This window comes from Podarcis erhardii, assembly GCF_964252035.2.
Source record: "Podarcis erhardii genome assembly, chromosome: 15".
In the NCBI taxonomy this organism is placed as follows: Eukaryota; Metazoa; Chordata; class Lepidosauria; order Squamata; family Lacertidae; genus Podarcis; species Podarcis erhardii.
The window spans coordinates 23,329,048-23,353,788 of record NC_138505.1 but is presented as its reverse complement, the minus strand read 5'-3'; the positions used below and the strand labels follow the sequence as shown (position 1 = coordinate 23,353,788).

Here is a 24,741-nt window from a genome sequence, read left to right as displayed (position 1 = left end):
GCTTGATATGCAGATATTGAACAGATGAAGTTTTTCTCTAAAGATGGAGATTCACTGACTGGAAAATCACATTTGCAAAAACAGTTGTCAAAGCATCATTTAAAGAAAAAGATACCTGTCCTAGGTACTTTTCTTTGCTTAGTGCTTGTTACTTTGGATGCTTATTTTTTTAAGTTATCATGCTAGTTCTTTTGCTATATATCGATGGCCAGGCCAAACACTCCGCAGGATCTCCTGACATTTTTTTTAAGCTTAAAGCATTCACAATAAGTTCTGGTTTTGATCAGAGCAGAGGTGCGGGGAAAATATTTAAGAGGGGTGCACAGCAATTACAAGGTTCTATTTGTATTTCTATTTGTAGCATTTAGAAGCAACCCAGTCTCTTTTGGATCTGTTCTGTGTCATTCTGTTTTGATTTATTATTCAGGTCCAGGTCTGATGTTAAATCTGAAAATCTGTTTCATCCCTGTTGACTATAATAGAGAATCTAAAAATAACTACAACACATTTTCCTTTTCACATAAGTAGATGAAATTCTGTTGAGAATGTGAAATCATGACCTGACTCACCCTCATTTGCCTCCTTATTTGGTGTACATACAGAGGCAGCACATTTTTAGTCCTTTCCCACCATGCGGCCCCTGAAGCTGCGCGCGCGCGCTCTCTCTCTCTCTCTCTCTCTCTCTCTCTGTGTGTGTGTGTGTGTGTGTGTGTGTAGGGGTTGGGGATCAGGCACAATACAAGAATACAAGTACCCATTTCCCTCTTCCTCTGGGCACCGAAAAGAAGTGTGTGTGATTTAGGACATTACCCTGCACCTGCATTCATAAAAACTAAAATCTCCCACAACCACTTCAAAGGTAAAAAGAAGTCAGCAGATCTAATTTGGCCATATGAAAGTAGTTGAGATATACCAAACACTGGGTTAAGACTGCCTTTTTAAGTTGCATGTGGTACAGAAACTGATTTTATAAGATTTATACAGGTGGATGCAACTAAGAAAAGAAATACTGTATACCGGTAAACCTAAAGCTACCCTTTTATGTGTAATTAATCCAATTGGCCACAAGATGTCAGTGATGTTTCTTGCAGTTCCATCTACCACTCTAAGTGGGAAAAAGACTATATTGGCACCAGTGAGGGGTCTCTCTCTCCCATCCTTTGGGATTGAGATTTACATCAGGACCACAGCTCAGGAGGGAAAGTTTAACACACACACCCCATATGCTGTAGTCTCATTTCTGATAAGTCCTTCCCAGCATCTGCTATTTACAGTAAAGATATTTTTTGCAATGTTAAATCACATGTAAAATGGCATCTGAGATATTTCTTTGAGTAAACAATTTAGACTTGAAAAGTTGCATTGTTCAGTTGCCAAGATACCGCAACACATCCAAGTAAAAAAAAGCTGGTTCCCCCGCCCCCTCAGCCCTGAGCTATTGGAAATAGTAGCAGTTGAAGGGAAGAAACGATGGGGACATTTTAAAATGAAATGCTGATTTTTGATCCTTCATTTGTTTTTGTTTTTGTTTTGTTTTCCAGCTACATATGGCTGTCTTAACAGTAAGTAGTACATGAAATCAATTCACAGAGGATTTCCTCTTCCTCTGTTTGGAAAGAACAAATACTAACTTGGCCTCACCTGCCTTGGGCAAAGATTAAGATATTTCAGCAATATATTTTACCTCACTATCTGAACACTTTGCTCAAGTTTTACTTCCCACTGTGATGTACACTCCGCAATCTCTAACTTGTTTGAATATATTTGCAAGTGCCATCTTTACACACCTCCATCTTTTTTTATGGTTTTATACCAGTTCAGTTTGCACCAGTCTCCACCCACCCCAAGCCTCTGGGTATTGTAGTTTGGTGAAAGTGCTGAAAATTCTTTATTAGAAGTTTTAAGTTATTTCATTAAACTCCAGTTCACTGTACAGCTCTGGGCCAGCCCAATACATTTTGGCACCTGAGGCGAACCACAAAATAGCATGTCCCCCACCCTTAGTCAGGGAAGAAGGGTTGAGTGAAGATCTACACTGGGAACAAAGGTGGCAGAAGATCAGGAGGGCCTCCTATGGGTCAAAAGCCTCTATAGCAGGCATAGGCAAACTCGGCCCTCCAGAAGTTTTGGGACACCAGAAGTTTTGGGACTACAACTCCCATCATCCCTAGCTCACAGGACCAGTGGTCAGGGATGATGGGAGTTGTAGTCCCAAAACATCTGGCGGGTCGAGTTTGCCTATGCCTGCTCTACAACCTCTACAGAGGCAGCACTGGGGAAGCAGATGAGCTGACCTCCAAACGCAGCAGCAGGTGATGTGTTCCATGGAGGCTGGATCTGCTGCTCCTGTGGATCCTGCCACCTGAGGCAGTCACCTCACCTTGCCTCATGCAGGAGGGGCAGCAGCCCTGGTACAGCTGATAAATCACAGACAATAAGTTTGTTAAATGTAGGATTTCTTTATTTTCTATTGACACAGTAAACAAAAGCAGACTAATGTTTAATCACAGATACTGAGTTTATTGTAGATTTTGTTGCTAACAACAACCAAACAAACAAACAAACAAACAAACAAATAAACATAATAGATTTGCTGTTGGAGTTTGGAGGGATGAAGAGGGTCTTTTTCACCACCCTTGTTTTTATTCTACTCTCCCCCATGTTGCAAAGAATAAGAAGCCCTTATCAACCTAAGGGCCACATTCCTTCATGGACAATCTCCTGGGGGCTGCACAGCAGTGGTGGGTGGGGATCAGTGGCAATGTGGGCAGAGAAATTAATAGGACTCTTACTTTTGTACTGTAGGTTACATTCTGGTCACGCACAAGTCAGCTTTATACACACACACCACACATCTCTCCATCCAGACAAGCAGGGAGCATTATCAGAGTTCAAAGACACATTCCAGCCATGCAGAAACACTCCAAGAAGATGCAGAGAGGAGTGTGGCCTGGAGATTGCTTGTGGGCTGGATAGAAAGGTCTAGGGGGCTCACAGTCCCCCACCCCCTGAACAGCAAGCTCCACACACCACACTTTGCAAATAGCTGGAATGATTGGTTATAAAAGCTTATTCTTCTTGCAGTCTGTTGTTCATTTAGTTTTGACTGTCCCCGTTAAGTAGTGGCCAGGAGAGGGCAGTTTTTCACTTTGCATGGTAGACTATTGTGGCTGTTACACTCAAAGTAAAACCAGTCTCATTGCCCTAATGGACCTCTTCAGACAAGTGTTTTATGGCAGGTGCATTCTGCATCATGTTCTTAACACAATAATAGTGCATTAGTGGTGGATTTATTCTGCTTTAGTTTATTCTGAGATACTTCCCCAATGCTACCATATTATTTCTGTCCGGAGGGACAGTGCAACAAAAGGCAGAACAAAAATAAACCAGAACATTTGTACGTATAAAAAATATAGCAAGTTATGGGATTTTGCACTGACTGGAAGTAAAGCAGTGTGTCAGCCCCAAAAATTTTGCAGGCACAAACAGTATTGAAAGTGGGATCATGTGTGACTGCCCCAATAGCATCAAGAGAACAATGTGCACTAAAAATAATGTCAGGAGAGGTCGCATGTTTCTGTAGTTGCTACACTGAGATATTATGATTGACATTTCCGCAGGGAAATGTGTATTAAAATCTGTTGGCTTTATTAAAATCTATTAAAATTAGAAGTCCTGAATATTGGGTGGTTTGGTGAACTGACTATAGGTATCTATGTGGGTGCTGCTGCTTTATTAGTTACCTGAATGAGAGCTGGGGTTATGGAAAGTTTTGCAAGACAGATATTTATATACACATCTCACAGTTTCACAGTTTGTATGACTAGTTACAGATCCAGGAAGGATGAGTAAAAAAAATTCCTGCAGTGAGATTTATAGTCCACCTGTGATCAAACAGAATTGTACTTGCTTCATTTTTACTATGAAAATTCAATGTTTTCTTAAAACAGATCTATACCAACCCTAAAGAACCTGAGGTAAGAGAAAGTCAAAAATCAAGTAGGCAGAAATTATGCTTTATGTTCAAGTTAGCCAGAATCTCAGCTTCCACCACCAACACATGCATGCTTGGAACATAGGAAGCTGTGTTATACTGAGTCAGGCCATTGGTCCAGCCAGCTCAGCTTTATCTACAATGACTGGCAGCTGCTCTCTAGGGTTCCAGACAGGGATATACCCAGACCTTCTTTGAGATGCTGAAGATTGAACCTGGGACCTTTTGCATGCAAAGCTGGTGAGCTAAAGCTCTTTCCTTTGCTAAATAGAGAGAAGACACAGCTTTATTTTAAAAAAGAAAACCAGCAAAGGCACTCCTAGACAATCATTTATAAGATCTACAATCATCACTAGGACTAAGCTGAAGCCATTTGTCTTACTTCAGTTTCCAGTTGCCTATAGGATCTGTCAGCAGCTGAAGGAAGTGTCTGGCAACAAGTCCTCCTTTTGCCATTATGGTTGGCTTTAGAACATACACAGTCAGCAGAAGAGGGAGGTGTCAAAACCAGCTTGCAGTTTTTATCCTGCATTATAATGATTTTTTATTTGAATTTTTTGGGTATCATTTTTGTTCATTGTAATTGCTTTGTGCAATTTTGTTAGCTGTCTTGATCATCCTAATGAGAAGGCAGGATGTGAATTTAATTAATAACATTTGAGTAGGGACGCAGGTGGCGCTGTGGGTTAAACCACAGAGCCTATGGCTTGCCGATCAGAAGGTCGGTGGTTCGAATCCCCGCGACGGGGTGAGTTCCCATTGCTCAGTCTCTGTTCCTGCCAACCTAGCAGTTCGAAAGCACACAGTGCAAGCAGATAAATAGGTACTGCTCTGGCGGGAAGGTAAACAGCGTTTCCGTGCGCTGCTCTGTTTTGCCAGAAGTGGCTTAGTCATGCTAGCCACATGACCCGGAAGCTGTACACCGGCTCCCTCGGCCAGTAAATTGAGATGAGCGCCACAACCCCAGAGCCGTCCACGACTGGACCTAATGATCCTTTACCTTCTTTTCATTTGAGTATAATCACAGCATCTCCCACTCTGAGTTAGTGAACTCATTTATGCTTACAGTGGTACCTTTAGTTAAGAACTTAATTCGTTCTGGAGGTCCGTTTTTAACCTGAATCTGTTCTTAACCTGAGGTACCACTTTAGCTAATGGGGCCTCCAGCTGCTGCCGCACCGCCAGAGCACGATTTCTTCTTCTCATCCTGAAGCAAAGTTCTTAACCCAAGGTACTATTTCTGGGTTAGTGGAGTCTGTAACCTGAAGCGTCTGTAACCTGAAGAGTCTGCAACCCGAGGTACCACTGTATTTCAGAACAAGCAAACCATTTCATTATTATTATTTTTTGCCCTCCTTCAGCTGTTTATTTTTTCCATACAGTTTTTCTTAGCATGACAGATGAGTTAAGCTGGCACCATTGTACACAGAGTACTAAATGTTCCAGCTAATTAGAGCCAAAGTAATGTAATAAATGATCTGTGTATGGATAAAATAACATTTTATAGGACCAACATAAAGTTTTCTGTGTAATGGCATCAAGTGTGGGACTGTCCTTAATACAACACAGTAATGATATCTAAGGACAAAGCAATCAACTTGAAGAAGGGAGTAAAATGTCAACAGATAGCTCATGTGCTTTAATCTAAGGAGATGGAAAACACTTTCTGAGATCTCATGTGGGAATTATTATATGGCTTCAACATCCCATGATGGTCAGAAGTCTATTTGTTACAGTAGCAAGTTACAATCGGTCTTGCTCTTTGCTTTTCAATCTCCAGCACATGACAGAATTCTACCGGTTCAAGTTCAAGTATTCAAGGAATGGACCTCAGATGGACTTTGATAGGTAAACACTTCATCATTTAATTTCTCGGGCAAATACCTTGAGAGAGATGCTTGCCTTAAAACAGGGATGGGAAACCCTTTTCAGCTTGTGAGCAACACTCCTTCATGGGAAACCTTCCAGGGGCCACATGCCAGTCCTGAGGCATAGGCAGTGCCAGAACCTAAAAAGAGCAGGGTCTATGTTTTTTTATAGAAAGCTATCCAGCAGTCAGAGGTTTCTACACTTCTCTCCATCCTCTATCCAGGTAAGCAAGAGGTATTATTCAAGGACACATCAGAACCAGGCAAAAGCTCTAGAGGAGAGGCAGTGAAGGGGATAGTCTGAGGAGAGTCCTGAGGGCTGGACAGAGGCCTGGAGGGCTGCATGTGGTTCCCTATCCCTGCCTTGAAGTGTTTAATTTGAGAAAACTGCTCTTATGCAAAACAAAACAAATTCCTTCCAGTAGCACCTTAAAGACCAACTAAGTCAGTTCTTGGTATGAGCTTTCGTGTGCATGCACACTTCTTCAGATACCTGCTCTTATGCAGACGGACTTTTGTTTTATTTATTTATTTATTTATTTATTTATTTATTTATTTATTTATTTATTTATTTATTGTGTAGTGCCTCTTCACATGCAAACTACTTTGCATGTCTCCTACAACAATCCTGTGAATTAGATAACTATAAGATTTCTCTTTACAGTACTAAGGGTGCAATCACGTTTCTACCTCCTAAGGAATAAATCATACTAAATACAGTGGGACTTGCTTCAGGGCAAGATCAGGATCAGACAGAGACAATAGTGAGTGGCCTCAGGCCATCTTCTGATTTGACAGATGAACTGAGATGTATTACGGTAATTGGACTCTAAATTGCACACTTTCCTGTCAGATGGTGCTTTCCCCACCACTGCCACCAGGTGGCACAAATCATGTGGAACTGTAGTTTGTAAACAGTTCTACAAAATCATATACCATCTAGTTAAAATACCCTGTACAACCTAGAATTCAGATTTTCTTTGATAAGCCACTTCACAAGGTACTCATGATGTACCTCCATGGTGGAAAAAAATGTTAATGTGATTTGGCACTTTCAATTACCCTCTTGAATATCTCACAACTCACTTTGCACCTAGTCTTGCTGTGTGAACGAGCTAGATGTCAAGATCTGGGTTACAGATTTAGAGGTGCTGAAATAAACCTGTTCATCTTGCTTTAATTAAATCTTTCTTAGAAGGATGAACACATACTCTCCAGTGGCAATCTGATGGTTTCTGAAATTGCTTTCTTATTTCTTAGATAGGATTCATAGATACAAATGCTGAACAAATGAGTATTCATAACCATTTTTAATTTTGGAGCTGTGCCCTTTCCACAGTCATAGTGTCAATTCATGTGTTAATGACAATTTTTGTAATTCTAGGCAGTAGCCCACTGCAAATCTGTCTTTCCTATTTATCTTGATTATAGTGGTGAAAAGACTCTGCAACCCTTTTATATCCTTACTGTAAAATGTGTCAGTGGGTGTTCTATATTTGCCAGTGGGGCATAAGTGGCAGTGGTTGCTTTTGTGACTGAAAATCATTTTGCTATTTTGGCTTCTACTGGCGCTGTGAGATTGATGTTCAAATCCTGTAGAATGGTTAGATGCTATAGCCAACACATACACACTGGCTTGCGTTGGTGTAACTACAACGTTATCCTAAGTCTGGCAACTCAATCTGCAATCTTATCAGAAGAGGCTGCAGCAGCATATCACTGTACATGTTTCAAGTTGCTTTGTTGTAAGTAGATCTGTGATAGCTGAAGTGTCTTCAGATGGCACATACCTCTTGTTCTGTCCTTGGCCCTCTTTCCATGTGTCTTCCACTCATTTAGGGAAGGTATAATGACAAAGAACACTTCAGAGTCTGTTCTAATGTTCCATAGGTTGCTCGATCCCACAAATAATTTATCATGTGAAATTATATGATTAGAGTACTGTGAACTCATGTAAGATCATTGCTCCAATTCCATGAAACGGACACATTGTTAAAAAATTCCCAACAGATGCAATCAGATTTGCAATCTTGTGTGTGTTGAAGGCTTTCATGTCACACTGCTCATGCAACTAGTGTTCACACGAGCAGTTATTCATGAGAGCGGAACTGTCCATGACTGTCAGTGGCACATCATCTTGCAACTGACTCATGCTCCTGTGGGTTCAAACTCCTAGGGTTGGTGCATTGTGCTGGTATTGCATAGAAAGTAGTGTCCCTTGCATCTGATCCTGCACATCTATTTTCTGGTGCAGCAGCTTATTTTATAGGATTATATTGAACTTCAGCTCCTCAATTCAGTAAACTGTTTCTTGGCACCTGTTGAGTGTATCTTTTAAAGTTTGTTTTATGCCTTAATGTTGAGCCATATGATTTGGAGCAGACTTTGACTTCTTTATTGTTTCAGTGGTGACACTCAAGGGAACTTTACAAATGGAGGGAACAGTGAGGAAATTAAGCAAGCCAGCATCTTGCTGATCCGCAAACTGTATGTCTTAATGCAGAATCTTGGACCTCTGCCTAATGACATTACATTGACCATGAAACTGTTCTACTACAATGATGGTAGGTGATGAGATTCCACCTTTCTTTGCTTCCCTTAATTTAATTCCCAGGACTAGCACACAAACAAGGAAATTGGGGAACTGCTATCAAAATGTATGTCAGAGTTTGCAGCTTGGAGGCAAATTGGTTGTCAAGATGGGCAGCGGGAAGGAATGGAGGGATCGTGTGAGAACAGCTACATACCTAAGTGGTTCCTTGTCATCCTAGAAAAATGTGACAAGTGGGGGGACCACAGGGTTCTGTCCACAGGGTTCTGTTCTTGTTTAAGAACTTTATAAATGACTTGGATGAAGGTATTGTGGTTATGCTCATCCAAACAAAGTGGGAGAGGTAGTCAATGCCTCAGAAGACAGGATTGAATCAGGATTCAAGATGACCTTAACAGATTGGAGAAGTGGGCCAAAACTAATAAAATGAATTTCAATAATGACAAATGTAAGGTTTTAGGTTGAACAAACAGCTGCACAAACATAAGATGGGAGACACTTGGCTTGACAGTAAAGGTAAAGGGACCCCTGACCATTAGGTCCTGTCGTGGCCGACTCTGGGGTTGCGGCGCTCATCTCGCTTTATTGGCCGAGGGAGCCGGCATACAGCTTCCGGGTCATGTGGCCAGCATGACTAAGCTGCTTCTGGCGAACCAGAGCAGTGCACGGAAACGCCGTTTACCTTCCCGCCACAGCGATACCTATTTATCTACTTGCACTTTGACATGCTTTCAAACTGCTAGGTTGGCAGGAGCAGGGACCGAGCAAGGGGAGCTCACCCCGTCACAGGGATTCGAACCGCCAACCTTCTGATCAGCAAGTCCTAGGCTGTGTGGTTTAACCCACAGTGCCACCCGCGTCCCTGGCTTGACAGTAGTACATGTGAAAAAGATCTAGGGGTCTTTGTAGACAACAAATCTGAGTCAACAGTGTTATGCAGCAGCAAAGAAACCTAATGCTATTGTAGGCTGCATCAACAGAGTATAGTATCCTAATTAAGGGAAGTAATAGTCCTGCTCTATTCTGTCTTGGTCAGAGCACCTCTAGAGAACCGCAATTTAAGAAAAATACTGACATGATGGAACATGTGCAGAGGAGGACTACCAAGATGATAAAAGGTCTGGAAGCTGAGCCTTATGAGGAACAGTTGAGGGAGTTGCTATGTTTGGCCTGGATAAGAGGAGACTGAGAGGAAATATGATAGCCATCTTCAAATATAAAAAATGCTGTCACGTGGAAGAGGAAGCAAGCTTGTTTTCTCCTGCTCTGGAGGCTAGGGCCTGAACCAACAGGTTCAAATGAGAAAAAAAGGAAATTGTGTGGCAAGGTCCCAATACCTTCCAGGATGTTGGAATAAAGACTCATGAAACCAGTATTTTAGATTAATGGGCAAAAAAGGCCACAACTTTATTGGTTACAGAATGTGAGTGGTATTGGCTTAGGCATTGGAAACGAAATGACTATATCTGACTCCTGCCCATCTGCAGGAAGTCTTGGAAGGGTTAACCACCAGTTGGGGGAAGCCCTGCTGATGCACATCAACTAGGTACTCCCCTGGGGTCACCGCTAGGGGTCGTGCCATGGCCCTAGCCCCCCATCTGGGGCTTTGGACAGAGACCACGCCCCTCAGATTTCTTTACGGAATACCCTTGAATTAGGAGGGATAGGTGATGGCCACTACCTCTCCTCACCTTCAAACTAATACTCCAATGCCTAACCGCCTAACCCTACAAAGTTGTGACAATTTGCTACGAGGTTGGTGACAAAACCAAATGGGTTCAAATGGCTGGTTTCAAATATCTAAAATGCTGTCACATGGAAGAGGAAGCAAGCTTGTTTTCTGCTCTGGAGGCTAGGACCTGAACCAACAGGTTGAAGTTACAAGAAAGGAGATTCCAACTAAACATCAGGAATAACTTTCTGACAGTAAGAGCTGTTCACCTCCCTCAGGAGGTAGTGGGCTCTCCTTCCTTGAAGGTTTTAAAGCAGAGGTTGGATGGGATACTTTAATTGAGATTCCAGCATAGTAAGAAGTTGGACTCACTAGGTGACCCTTTGAGTTCATTCCAAGTTAACAATTCTCTGATTCTTATGTAAGCCATTCTGGGAACTTTTGACTGAAAAGCGGTGTTAAAATGCTATAAATAAATAAATAAATAAACAAATAAATAAATGTTGGAACAAATAATTCATTTTGATGATTTCATTGTTTTATTCTCTTCATAAACCACTTTGCAGGGCTTTTTTTTAAAAAAAAATCAAGTGGTATTTAATTCTTTGACATAAATAATAAATAAACAAGAGATGCACAAAATAACATGGAGCACAATATCTAATGAACTAACCATGGTTGTTGTTTTTTCGATTTTCTTCAGCTGCCTAGCCTAGCTTCTTGCTCTGGGGCCTGCATTTGCCTTTTGCTTCAGGCTGTGCAGCACAGGATTTCATATGTCTTTCCTTTGCAGTCACACCCAATGATTACCAACCCCCTGGCTTTAAGGAAGGCAACATCTCTGATTGCCTGCTTTTTGATGGTGAACCAGTGAACCTCAAAGTCGGGTCAGTCTCCACTGGGTTCCACATTATGAAAGTGAGAGTAACAACAGATAGCAAACGGATGGGGTTGCTGGAGAGCAATCTGGTTGAGGAGAATGGTTCCACTGAGATCTCCCATCAGGGGCTAGACTGTGATGAGGAAGAAGAAGAAGGCAGCAGCACTAAAGTAAAGGAAGAGGTTATATACAATATCATTTTCCTGAATCCATTGTGTGTATATGTTGTAATAGGGGGGCAGCCCTGTATTGGGAAATTTTTAAAGTTTGATGTTGTACAATTTTTTATTTGCTGTAAACTGCCCAGAGTTGCTGGGGAAACCCAGACAGATGGGTGGAGTATAAATAATAAAATTATTATTAATATTACTACTACTTAAAATTCTAGATTTAAAAGGGGTTGAATGGTGGTTGTGTTCGACCATGCTGCTGAAAGAAAACATCCTATTATTAAAGCATCCACTGCACAATGTCTGTTCAGTCTTTCTTCAGGGCAGGTTGTTTCACAGGCAGGATGGTGGACTGCTGAACAGTCCTTATGCTCAAGAAGTTATTTCTAAGGGCACATCCAGATGTTTGATATGGTTTTAAAAAACCCCCCAAAAAACCCCAGCAACAACAAACCACCAGAGTTGTATAGAAAGGAACAAAGGAAGTTCCAAAATTAATCAATGGAATAATAACTCAAAATCGCATATTATTGTTTGCGAAATAATTAACTAATTAGCAGAGTTAGTCATGAACATGCAGATAACTCTTCCCTGTACTGAACTGAATAAAAAAGAATCCCTGTGCTGTAAATTGTTTTACAGAACCTTCAAGTTGATGGCATGGACAAAAACAGGATGCATGAAGGGAATGCAGATTCAGAGGGCAAAAACAGTGTTTTTTTAAATCAAAAGGGAGCAGGTATTTCTTTATTCATTTGAAATATTTTTGTGCCACCTTTAACAGTGATAACCTTCTCAAAGTAATTTATAGAATATAAAGCTATAATATATATATATATACTAGTAATGGTTAAAATGATGACTATCGAATATGAGACCAGCAATCAGTTAATAGCAATTATAAACATCAGAAATAGCCAGGCACTTAAGGCCTGTTTATAGTCAGCAAGGAACTAGGCGTATGTCACACAGAAGAGCATGTCATAGGGATGGGGCCACCACAGAAAGGCCCAGTCTGATGCTTGCCAAGTGAAGTGCCCCCCCCCCCTGCAATAGTGCTTTCTGGTATTACCACGGGCTCTTTCTGGGGCCTGTGATAGGTGGGAGTCTATCGCTGCAGGTAGCTAGCCAGGAGCTGTTTAGTTCAAGGTGGAACTCAGTGCAATGAGAAACTGTCTAAGCCTGGGACACAGGCAAGCAAATAAGAAAGGGTTGCTACTCAAGATAAAGATTCCTCTTGAGAGTCTGGTGAGGTGAGAACTGGTTAAGTCTAGGGAAAGTGGGTGGCATTTTTATCTACTTTATTTTGCTATTTTGCTCCAAAGGAAATGAATTGCACTGCATTTCTTTTTCTCAAAACTCCATATTGTTTTGCATCTTGGTAAACTCTTCACTTGTTTCATTAGCCTGTGTGGTCTTAAAGGTAAAGGGACCCCTGCCCATTAGGTCCAGTCGTGGAAAACTCTGGGGTTGCAATGCTCATCTCGCTTTATTGGCCGAGGGAGCCGGCGTACAGCTTCCGGGTCATGTGGCCAGCATGGCAAACCAGAGCAGCGCACGGAAACACTGTTTACCTTGCTGCCAGAGCGGTACCTATTTATCTACTTGCACTTTGATGTGCTTTTGAACTGCTAGGTTGGTTGGAGCAGGGACCAAGCAACGGGAGCTCACCCCATCGCAGGGATTCGAACCGCCAACCTTCTGATCGGCAAGCCCTAGGCTCTGTGGTTTAACCCATAGCGCCACCCGTGTCCCTGTGTGGTCTTAGCTTATGTTAAACACCCTCATACCTGGAAGCCATGGCCTACAGTAACTTGAAAGGCTATACTACTTACAGGATCAGAAGTACCATGGCTCTAAATACCAGTCACTAGGAAGAATAGTGGGAGAGGGCTACTACTTGGGGACTTCCCATAGATACTTAGTTAGCTACTGTAGGACACATGGATAGAGATAGGCCTTTGGTCTTATGCAGTAGGGATTATGTTCTTATGACTGATCTGGTGTCCAACTAATATTTTACATTAAAAGAGATGCATTTTAATTTTCCTGATTTAGCTCCTTTGTATTCAGTGGTTTGTCTGTATTATAAATTTGTGTTTATCAAAATATTTTTTTAAAAGGTATATATTTAAATAATAGAGTATTTTTTAAAAGATATCTACCTGAAACAGCATAATGTTGATATTTCAGAAACATCTAGAAAGACTGGTGTAAAAGGGGCGGAAAAAGCATCTCATCAGGTGAGCATCACTACATTGTAAATATGATTAACAATTGCTGATTCTCTGACTACCAGTGCCAGTTCAAGGCATTTTTCTGCCTGAAGTGGTATGCAAATGTTCCTCTACCCCTGGCTTGGACCAACACTTCAATAAGTCTTCATGCACCATGTGAAATCAATTGTTCCCTTCAACTATCCCTGCACCCTGAAGTGACACCTGAAGTTGGAGAATGTGGCTTACTGTCTTTGCTGGCACCACCTAAAGCCAATGTATCTTCATTTCCAGTAGGAGTCCAGGAAGTTTGGAAAATATTTTGCAATAGTGCACAACGGAATATCGCCTAAAAAGCAAAAACCCCAAATTGTGATTTATCTGAAACAGCTAGATCTTCTAGCATTAGGCCACACTTCTAACCAATCCCTAGTGCCACATGATGGTGCCAACATTAGATGAGAACTTAATGCTTGTTTTCAGCTTTTCGGGGATGCTTGGAATCACTGCTGACATTTCTTAAAACAGCAGTAGTTGTGCTGGTTCTGTCAAGATGTAAAATCCTTTAGTATTCAAATTAGATTGAGGAGGGGGGAATTCGTAATCTCTGGATTACAAATGTGCAATGGTTTTGGAACTTCTTGGTAATGGTTGATGAAATCAAATGACTGTAGAACTGTCTTTGGATTTTGCACACACACCCCCCCCCCTTAGGATTGCAGCCTCAGCTGCCTGCCTGCAAGATTAGAGTGGTAAGACTGGCCTGTCTTACAGGACAGGATTTCTGAAATAAGTGTGTGCAGACTTTGAACACCACAAAAGTGCTATATGAATTATTATGCCAATGATTTTGCAAACCATTAAAAGGTTTCTTTTAAAATTATTTTAACTGTTTGCAATGTACAGCACACAGTAATGCATAGCCAGATGAAGGTGATAATAGAAACCTATGTAAGGGAACATATACTTAAGCTGAGGAGGACAACGGTACTGCTAGAGGGTTTGGCTTCATAGAGTAAAAAATGCTCGTTAACCCTGTGTCAGCCCAAAACATTTCAGTGCTTGAGGCAGAAAGTCTCAGTGGCAGCACAGGACAAAAATATACATACTGTAATATATTAAATAACTGAAAGTTTGGCACCCTGTAATGGTGTCCAAACTTTGACCCACGAGGCTACTGACTCAGTGTATGTGGTATATTTTGAAATGATGACATGACATTTTGTCTGAAGTAATCATTGAGTAAGTTTAGGGCTTGTTCACGTCAGCCCTTGTCTCTTGTATGAAAAAATAGGAAGGATACAATTTTGCACTTCCTTTACTCAGCAGTCTGAAAGTGCTGACTCATTGAACACACACTGTGGATAGTGGCCCTCATTAAAATGGCATGATTCATGCATGCTGCAGATTTAAATTTGATGGCTTGTATTAAAGTAGAACATGTTAGTACTGGGCACTCTACTGTCAAGGAATAGATGTGGGCACATTCTTCCCTGTACTTTTTGTCACCACAGTAATTAATTTCTAGCATAAATAAATAACCATTTTCATTGGCAATTTTATCAATGGGGAAATGGACTGCCATTTTTCAGAGACTTTTGACTACAGGCAAGTTCATGTGGACTACTTCAGGGGAAAAGAGCACCAGGTTGCTAGACAAAAGCAGTACAGTACACTGATCTCAAAATGCCATTACTTTGTGAATGATTCATTCATTCTGTTCCACATACCACAGGGACTTTCCCTTCCCATTGTCTCACTAGGAAGTAGGCAAGCCAAATAAATGATTAGCACATACTTTAGTGGAATCGGGCTCACAAAGAAAACCAGACTACAAAAATTTGAATATAACATTGTGGGTAAGAAAGTGCAGTAAAACGTAGGCAAGAGAGATCAAAGAATGTATCAGGGTGATCTCATTTTGTAGCTGACTCTTTTTTACTTAGCCCGGTATACAGCCAAATTAAGCTGAAGTACTTGGCTCAAGAGGGACGCGGGTGGCGCTGTGGGTTAAACCACAGAGCCTAGAGCTTGCTAATCAGAAGGTCGGCGGTTCGAATTCCCGCGACGGGTTGAGCTCCCGTTGCTCGGTCCCTGCTCCTGCCAACCTAGCAGTTCGAAACCTAGCAGTCCCGTTGCTCGGTCCCTGCTCCTGCCAACCTAGCAGTTCGAAAGCACGTCAAAGTCCCTCTGGCGGGAAGGTTCGCCGGAAGCGGCTTAGTCATGCTGGCCACATGACCCGGAAGCTGTACGCTGGCTCCTTCGGCCAATAAAGTGAGATGAGCGCCGCAACCCCAGAGTCGGCTACGACTGGACCTAATGGTCAGGGGTCCCTTTACCTTTACCTTTACTTGGCTCAAGAGCTAACCAATAGAGAGATGGGAACCTGTGGTCCTCCATGTGTTGATCGCACCATCTCAGACTATTCCTATATATTGGCAACTTTGGCTGGAGCAGATGGGAGACAACAGGAGGGCCACAGATTTCCCATCCCTGTGCTAATGCATGTAAGTGTGTTCCAAGGCTCTCTTTTAAAAAGTTAAAGTCAGTTCCAAAGGGGAAATTTAGAAATAGAAGGGAAGGCTGCTTAATCCTTTCTGTGTCCACCATTTCTTTACTCTAAATCTCACCCATTTCCTGCCCAAATAACTTCCTCTCCTATGAGATTCAAAGTGTGCATTTGCAAGGATAATGTGTGTTTGGAACCCTATGCTAAGGAAAGGAGCTTTGAGGGAGGAATTATGAAATGGTGAACAAAGAAAATGTTAATCAACCCACCCACCTTTGCCAGTTCTCTGCTCTAAACACTCATTCCAGAAAAGGACTGGGATGCTGTTGCGCACATTAGCTGTAATGCAGCTTGTCAATTCCATTAAAACCATTGCATGTACCCTCTCACTTCTCTCTACCTTCTTTTATTCCACTGATCTCCCTCAGTTCAGACACAAATCAGTTCATGTCAGATCTGAACCCACATCATTTGCATGTGAAATTTTCCCCTTCCTGGTGGATTTTAGTTTCCCAATAGCTTGTCTGGGTTTCTGAGTGCCTACTCATATTCCATAATGGCATATCTCATTGTATCTCTCTATTTCTAATAGGAACTTTTAAGCTAATGATCCAGGTAGTATAGATTTGGGTAACCACAGTAGATTGTATTCAATAACTTCCCTGCTATTTTATCTTTATGTTTTGTCACTTTGAGCTGCAAAGCCATTTTACTTACGTCTGCCATTTTTTTGTAAATAAACATATATTCATTTAGATTAAGAACATAAAAAGAGACTATCTGCTGGAGCTGGCTAATGGCCCATCTAACCTAGCATTCTGTTCTCATAGTGCCCAGCCAGATGCTTGTAAGCGGGACCTTTTCTTACATTCATTGGTCTTCGCTAACTCCCTTAAATAAGCAGGATTTCAGCCGGTATTTTAAAAATAATAGTGTCCATTTCAATAACATCTGTGGCATACAAGCATCTCCAGTAACGAGCCCCACAATAATAGTTCCATGAACATGCAGGATCGATACGGTTTCACATATGCGTGTACAGATACATGAGTAGATCTAGTAACAGACTACCCCTATGAAAATTGTTACAATGGAATGGATTATTAAGTTGCTCTGGGTGACCTAAATGTATTTTACTTCTAAATCTCTTCCATTTAGTCTGGCTCTTATAGTGTCTGCCATCCAGCTGGCACACCCATTGCAGTGGTATCACTTTTACTGATCACTCAAACAAGTGCTGTTGCTAGGAAAATGTGGCAGTTCCGACCCACACCCCCTCCAGCCACCAACTGGTTCTTCCCCATCTAGCCATCCATTCTCCACACAGCATGTTAAAAGTGTGACTAAAGAAGTATTGGGGCAGACAGACTTTCCCTAAAAGCAGCTCTCTCCCCTTCGGCAGGAACTCTCAGACATACCTCCATCCTTAACATTGCTCTTGGCAGAAGGACTGCTTTTCCTAGGACAAAGAAAGCTCCAAAGAAGCAACAGGGTGGAGCAGAAACTCTTCCACTGTTGTGATTCCAGGGAAGGGCAGAAAGGATGTTTGCCTGAGACAAGGGCTATCTAGGGAACAGATCTTTAAAAAGATGAAAATGCCTTTCTTGCAAAGTCACTTTTCTAATGATATACACACACATTCAAATGACAGTGGAGATACTAGTATGGAAAGAATTTCACAGAAAGGGGTGGCTTTACTATTCACTTGCTTTTCATAGTTTCCCTTACCATATTTGGTAAAAACTAGAGGTATACATAGGCTTTTAAAAAAAAAACTATGGAAGATCCTGGTCTTGGGCCTCAAACATGACAAAAAATGACATATTTGAATGAATAGATTCATGTCTACCATAAGTTTCCCCTGGCATAACCCTGTTTCCTTTTCCCTCATCTTGTTGTTGGCATCCATCGGTCTTGGGAGATGATGGAGGAGTATGAATTTGAGAAGTTGTAGGAGAGGCAGAAATTATTACTAGTTTGGACTCTTGTGCTAGTCAATTAATTAACCTGGCTGTTTGTTTATATTTGGTGCTCCTGATTAAATTATGGGGCCTAATTAAATGGGCATTCTCCCAACATTATGATTTATTTGCTATGGTTTATTTATATACTGTACTTCTTTTTGGCCCAAAGGCTTCCACAACAGTGAACAGCATATTAATACAAAAGAAGGATACAATAAATAAAACTATATATATATATCCAAATATCTACCAACCACATTCATCCCTTACATCATCTAATCTTGAAGTTCAGCCTCTAGCCTCACTCCTTGCCACACCCTCTCCTCAGTTGCAGTGACCTTTGAAGCAATCTGTAACGGGAGAAGAACTAGAGGGAGCAAATTAGTAATCAGTTGGATTACTTACCACCTAACTAAAAGGCATGGGAAAGCCTTAGGTATTTTCATACCGTATTTTTCGCTCTATAAGATGCACCAGACCACAAGACGCATCTAGTTTTTGGAGGAGGAAAACAAGAAAAAAAATATTCTGAATCTCAGAAGCCAGAACAGCAAGAGGGATCACTACGCAGTGAAAGCAGCAATGCCTCTTGCTGTTCTGGCTTCTGGGATAGCTACGTAGCTTGCATTCGCTCCATAAGACGCATACACATTTCCCCTTACTTTTTAGGAGGGAAAAAGTGAGTCTTATAGAGCAAAAAATACGGTAATTTGAGGAGGTTGTGGTAATGAAAATAAGAATTTTCAAGTTGTGAGGTTGAGTTGGGAACTACACATTGTTGTTCCAGTTGGACCTGGAAATGCAGCAGGGAAGATGCAAAGAGCACTCATGTGACTTACAGCTGTCATAAGACTTGGGTTTTTGTTTTTTTTAAGAAAAACTCCCTACACTTAGCCACCTTTCCTGATAAATGAAGGTCAACCAGTCCCTTTCCAAATTCTTACAAACATTTCCCACCCCCAAAACTTCAGGAGAGTTCTCCTCCCCACCAAAAGAACTTGAGCCGAAATGTTCATAGAATCATAGAAGTGTAGAGTTGGAATGTACAACAAGGTCATCTAGTCCAATCGCCTCCAATGCAGGAATCTTTTTGCTCAATGTGGGGCTTGAACCCACGACTCTGAGATTAATAGTCTCATGCTCTTCCGACTGAGCTATCCCAGCTTCAGACCATTTCTAATTTGAACTAAATCCTTTGCATAGGAAGAGCTTAAAATTAAACCTTAATTCACGAGACAGTGATTTTTCCTTAAAAACTGACTTATCTGTGCCCCAAAACTTATCTTCAGTTTTGCAACAAGGCATGTTTGTACCAGTGTCTCTCCCATTCACTTCAATAGAACTTCTACATTTGAACTTACTTGTGCTGTCAGCTACTTCAATTAGTGTCTGTGCATAGGGTAAGGGAAAGTAGCTGTTTTTGCCTTAGGCATCAAAATGTCTTGGTCTCAGGCCAACCCTGCATGAGGCACAGCAGAAGTCCCTACTCATGCATTTTAAATTCCCAGCCATTTGATGGTGGCTGTGGTGGGGAAGTCAGCTTAATCCTGTGTGCTTAACTTCTCCAGTCTTCAATGAAGACTTTTAAAAGACAGTCCCCTGTGCAAAGGCTGGACTTCTCCTTTTTGATGATGTGGGGATGAGGAGATCACTGCATTAACAGAAGTAACAGAAAACTGTGGGAAATGTTCCTCTATCTAGCAACTCCTGCATTTACTCGTAAGCCTAGGTTGGAAATAGTTGCTTTCTAACAATTTGAGGTTTCCTCCCTTCTATAAAAATAGTTTATTTTTGTTTAAGGTAGAATAATATTTATAGACCAGCTAGAAGAAAGCATTTGAACCCTCAAAAGCAGCATTTCTGCAAAGGAAACGCGGTCCTTGTGGTTGCAGTTCTGCCACTATGTACAGGGTAAAGAGGTGCACTGTGAGATCTGGCTGTGTAAAGTTTTATATACTATACTTTGAGCTGTGTGCAATCTGTGGATGTCTAAAAAAAGTCAATGAATTTTCTGCATTTGTTCCGTACACGGAACATGGAACCTCTGGCCCATAACTTCCACAACCCCTAAACATTGGCCATGCTGTCTGGGGCTGATGAGAGTTGAAAACAGACAGCAACTTAAGCGTCACAGTTTCTCTATCGCTATTCTGTGCCCAAAAATAATTTATACAGATTACCGTAAATGTTTGTTTTTACATTTATGATTATGATTAATCATCACCATCGTTAAATAATTCTGTGGAGAAGGGAACTTTCCTCAGGGTCAGAAAAATGGAAGGGCAGCCAATTGCAATGAAATAGTGCTGTGGTGCAGGGGTGCCAAGTTGAATAAAATGTTGCGGGGACTGGTAAGCCCCATCCTGCATAATTGATCACATGACATGATGTGCACACACACTATTTGAATGGCAATGCCAATTTGAATGGGGGGGGGGTGTCAAATATTTTATTGGGGGGCGAAGAACCCTCAGCCCCTAGGACTTGGCTCCTATGCTGTTGTGTCACTTAGAAGCCATGGTTACAGCATTCGCTTGGTAGTAGAACATAGAACATGGCCTCATGATGGAACAAGGATGAAAGCTGTAATCCATAACATCTGGAGGGCTCTAGGTTGATGAAGGATGCTCTAGTCAGTACTATTCTTGTCCCTCTGCTCTGAACCTTCCCACTACCTGGATACAATTAAAAGACCTGTAACAAAATGCTTTTTCACTGAAAACAAATAAGCTAAGCCTGGGACACAAGGATATTTTGTGGCACAATCTGATGTATGAATACAATTAAAGAAGATTCAGAAAATGGACTGTTGGCCTTGGGCCATGAAAGTTGGTTAGGGTAGTTGGATGTGACTGTGTGTACTTGCCATTGTTTGATATTGCAGCACATTCAAAAGGCTACAGTCTTCTAAAGCTGTGGCACTCAAACTGTATACTGTGGGTGAATATGACAATTTTGGTTTCTCCCAATTCCTCATTTTTCCATTCTTAAATTTGGTTCTCCATATTTCTACATCAGTTTGTGATTTTTGTTTTAATCATCATGAACATTAATCAGCAATTTAGTGCAAATTGCTCCTAATAAACACATTTTATACACAGTTTTTCCCAATATACACAATTTTGCAAAGCAATTTTCCAGCATATAGATTTGTGTATGTTATTTCCACTAATATTCATTTATATGCACACTTTCTCCCAATATATGGATTTTTGTACACATTGCTTGGCCAGAGAGCTGCACTGCAAAATTCAAAGACATACAAATTTCAAAGGGTGGTTTGTTTCAGTTGCTGTATTGTTTCTGATAGTGCAAATTAGGTAAGCCTCCTTTTAAATGCAAACTGAATTTAATTTCTTCTCAAGCACAAAGAAAAGATGCATAATGTCTGACAAGATTCCATGAGAAGCAGGCTTGCTTCTCGCTTCCACTAGATATCTTCCCCTTCAATGTACAGTTGCAGGTGGATGCTGAGTATGTTCTTCCAGGTCACAGTCTCAACCAAGACTTGGTAGACAGACCGCTTAATGGTTTTTCTCTCTCCTGTTGCAGCAATTGTAATGTCCTGTATGATTTTTAATTGTATTTCTCTTGCTTCTTATATTTCTTATATTTTATTTTATTGTATTACAATTTGCACTCCATAGAATTCAGTCTGTAACACAATAAGAAATGACAGGAGAAATGAAAATACATTTTAAGATCAATATTAATAGTTGATGCAGATACGCTGCAGACCAACTGAATGAAGCTTGCAGACCACTGATGGTCCGTGGATCACAATTTGGGAACTCATTCCCTAAAACATGCTCTGGAATATTCTGCAATATGTTACAGTTCCATCAATCTTCCCGCAAGTATTCTTTAGCAGACAAGTTGATGGAGAAAAGTTTAAGGTGATGGGGGAAAGCTTAGTGAATAATACACAGTTTGAAATACACTACTCTAGAAAGGCAGATGTGCCTAGAATTACAAGATATACTGAAGGACCAATCTTCTTTCCCATTACTCTTGCAGAAATTGAGACTGGACAGTGCTTTTAGCCAGGAGGAAGCAAGTGGCCCAGGGAAGAAGAGGAAGGTCAGCATGCCAGTGAACTCCATTCTTGCAGTGCAGCATCTATGACTGCAATGGACTGCTTTGCTTTGACTATAATGTGCTAGTAGGCATCCTTCCTGTTTACTGTGTCTTCTAATCTTTTACCTGCTTTAGTGAACTCTCCATGCACAGAACATATCTATATTTTGAAGAGGCTATATCTAGTTTCCTGTTTTAAACCCTGTGTGGAATAGCCCTGCATATATAAATGTACAGGGTGTAGTTACTTTGATGCTGTATAGCTAAGCTAGAATGAACCTACATAGATTCTATACGGTTTGGGGGTGTTTTGGAGTTGTTGTTTTTGCCACACTGATAGAAACATCCCCCATTCTTTCCTTTCCAGTCATTTCTATTGAGCTTGTATCTCACTTGGTTATTAATTGTCATTTAAGATGCCACAGTCTGAAAATGCAAGTTGTAGCTCAAACTAGCAGGATATGCAGTAGTTGCTTCATTGTCTACTTCCACTTCCCCAAGCAGTTGAAGGTTTTGGGGACAGTCACCATAAGATCCTATTTATTCTTTGTAGATGAGAGTACTGGAGATTTGCACTCACGCTCCATAATCTGTTAATTTACAAATATTCAGGTATTTATCTGCCTTCTGTCCACATAAAAAGTCTCATCTCTCATTCCCTGGCTCACCCCAGGCCAAATTGCCACATACGACACCTTTTCCCAGAGGTGACTCTTCCGACAACAGCCCCATTTCCTCTCCATTAAGTGACACTGCCCCAAAGTGCTTCATCACAAAGCATATAGTGTGGAATTGCTACACTTGGTTCATATTTTATGGGGAATCTACATCAGGCTGCAGAATATCTGATGCTTTTTAAAAGAACTGAAGAGTAATGCCGTCCCTGCAAGTATAGACTACTTTAGCACTTCTGTCTGTTTAACAGTTCTAGTTATGATATGTGCTGGGGAATCTATTGCCACTTTACACCATTTAAATTTGTATTCTATTTAGTGCTAGAATGCTTTTCCATCTATATTTCTTTTTAAAATGAACATATGCATACAATAGTGCTTAACTGAAATACAGTTATAGGGGTGATTATAAAGCTGATTTTAAAAATTTCATTTTTCTTTACCATTAATTTTAGCACTTCTTAATTTTTTCCAGTCATCCTAAAACACTTCATAATATTTAAAAACATTTATATTAATTCCTTCCTTTTTGAATATTCTTTATATACCAACTATATTAATCTATATATGCTAAATATAACACAGCATGAAACTGTGTGTGTGTGTGCATATGAATATAAATGGTTTCTATACTAATATTACAAAGAAAATGAATATATGTATTGTAAATAGATAAATAAATAAATAATTGGCAGTTTCAAAATGTAACTAACTTGTTTATTTCTTGTCCCAAGTTCCCCAATTCCTTCTTAGCTTCCAAACTCCAACCATTAATAACTTCCTCTCTTTTTCTCCTTAAGCACAGCTGTTAGTTTTACAGTATTTGATTGTTCCAAGAGTTTCCTTAGAAGGCCCATTTAATTAGGTTTTCAACATCTTCCAATGTGTTCTTTACAAGATTCTGGCCAGTGTTATCATAAACAATACTTGCGTTTGGTGTCATGTCATTTTGCATTCCTTTACATAGTTTGAGAGAACTTTCCATTTCAAAACATTTTTTACTAGCTCTGAAAGTAGTAGCACAATTGTACTTGAATAAACATGTGCTTTAATGCAAATTAAATCATTGATGAAAAGGCTAGATTTTAAAAGTGGGGAAAATGGCTGTTCACGTGAATTGTGCCTGTCCTACATACACACCTCTATCCATCCCGTGGCTGAAAAATAGCAGGATGAATAAACCACAAAAATGCCACTATATCCCTGAAATATGGGAAGTCAGGGTTCATCTACACTTTTGTTTGGTCCATGACTTCTAGGTTTGTTTGTTTTTGTTCTGCTGCTTTCCCCGGGAAAACCAGCCGTATACCACTGAATCAGAGCAAACATCAATCAAGTTTTTGGTGGATTGACTTTGTTCCAATTCAGTGGTAAACAGCAGATTTTCCCGGGAAAGCAACAGGACAAAATAAAATCCTCTCAGACCTGTGCCTAGAAGTGTGGATGAGACCTCAGTTGCATTTCCTTACAGCAGAAGAGCAATGATTGTCTAGCACTAGGAGCTTCCTGTCTGGAGGCACCTTAAGACATGCCCCACTGAGGATCCTACAGGGTGACTGAAGCAAGGGAGTCAAGCCACATGGTACAGTAGAAGGTAAATATGAGGACCAGCCCTTATGAAATCTGTAACGCATACCAGATGCAGACAAAGTATGTTTCCTGGAAGTAATCATATTGCAAGAAGATCTCTCCTTCATAACTCAAGTGAAGTGTAGAGTGAGGCTAATTATGCACATGTTCTGAGGGTGGTGTCACAACTGATTTGTTATTCCCCAAAATCATCTGCCTCGTTGGTTCCAGAAACAAGCAGTGTTTTTATGTAGCTTTTCATATGGTTGTGTAATCCGGCAGTCCAGAAAAGCTCACAATGGAAGCTGGAATGCGTGGGTGGTTTGGGGAATTTGTAGGAGGCTGTTAGAGGCCCCTTTGTGGGGCACAAAATATAATCGATCAACCCCCAGCAGCTAATGAATTCATGAAATCCGAACTCTGTAGAGTACTAGCAGCAGACGCAAAGTGGCATTCCACAATAGCCTTTTTCTAGTCCTCTGCGGAGATGCCAGGGACTGAACCAGGAATCTTCTGCATGCAAAGCATGTACTCTACCACTGAGCTATGGTTTCCCTCCAAATGTTGGGCCAAGCTAAACATGGCACAGAGTACTTT

General features: G+C 40.9%; 1 protein-coding gene across 13 annotated transcripts in view; it reads left to right on the top strand.

The window, feature by feature from the left end:
- The window catches only part of HORMAD2 (HORMA domain containing 2), a 48,491-nt gene extending 25,208 nt beyond the window's left edge, over positions 1-23,283 (top strand). For 11 of the 13 annotated variants that reach the window (XM_081842058.1, XM_081842054.1, XM_081842060.1 and 8 more), the window contains 8 exons: positions 1,542-1,562; positions 3,951-3,977; positions 5,775-5,842; positions 8,269-8,426; positions 10,879-11,147; positions 11,778-11,874; positions 13,329-13,378; positions 21,842-23,283. In XM_081842058.1, the coding sequence (XP_081698184.1) occupies positions 1,542-1,562; positions 3,951-3,977; positions 5,775-5,842; positions 8,269-8,426; positions 10,879-11,147; positions 11,778-11,874; positions 13,329-13,378; positions 21,842-21,949 (798 nt within the window). In that variant the 3' untranslated portion in view covers positions 21,950-23,283. The remainder of the gene's footprint in view (positions 1-1,541; positions 1,563-3,950; positions 3,978-5,774; positions 5,843-8,268; positions 8,427-10,878; positions 11,148-11,777; positions 11,875-13,328; positions 13,379-21,841) is intronic. The other 2 variants (XM_081842050.1, XM_081842061.1) reach the window with 1 other exon arrangement.
- Positions 23,284-24,741: the final 1,458 nt, after the last annotated feature.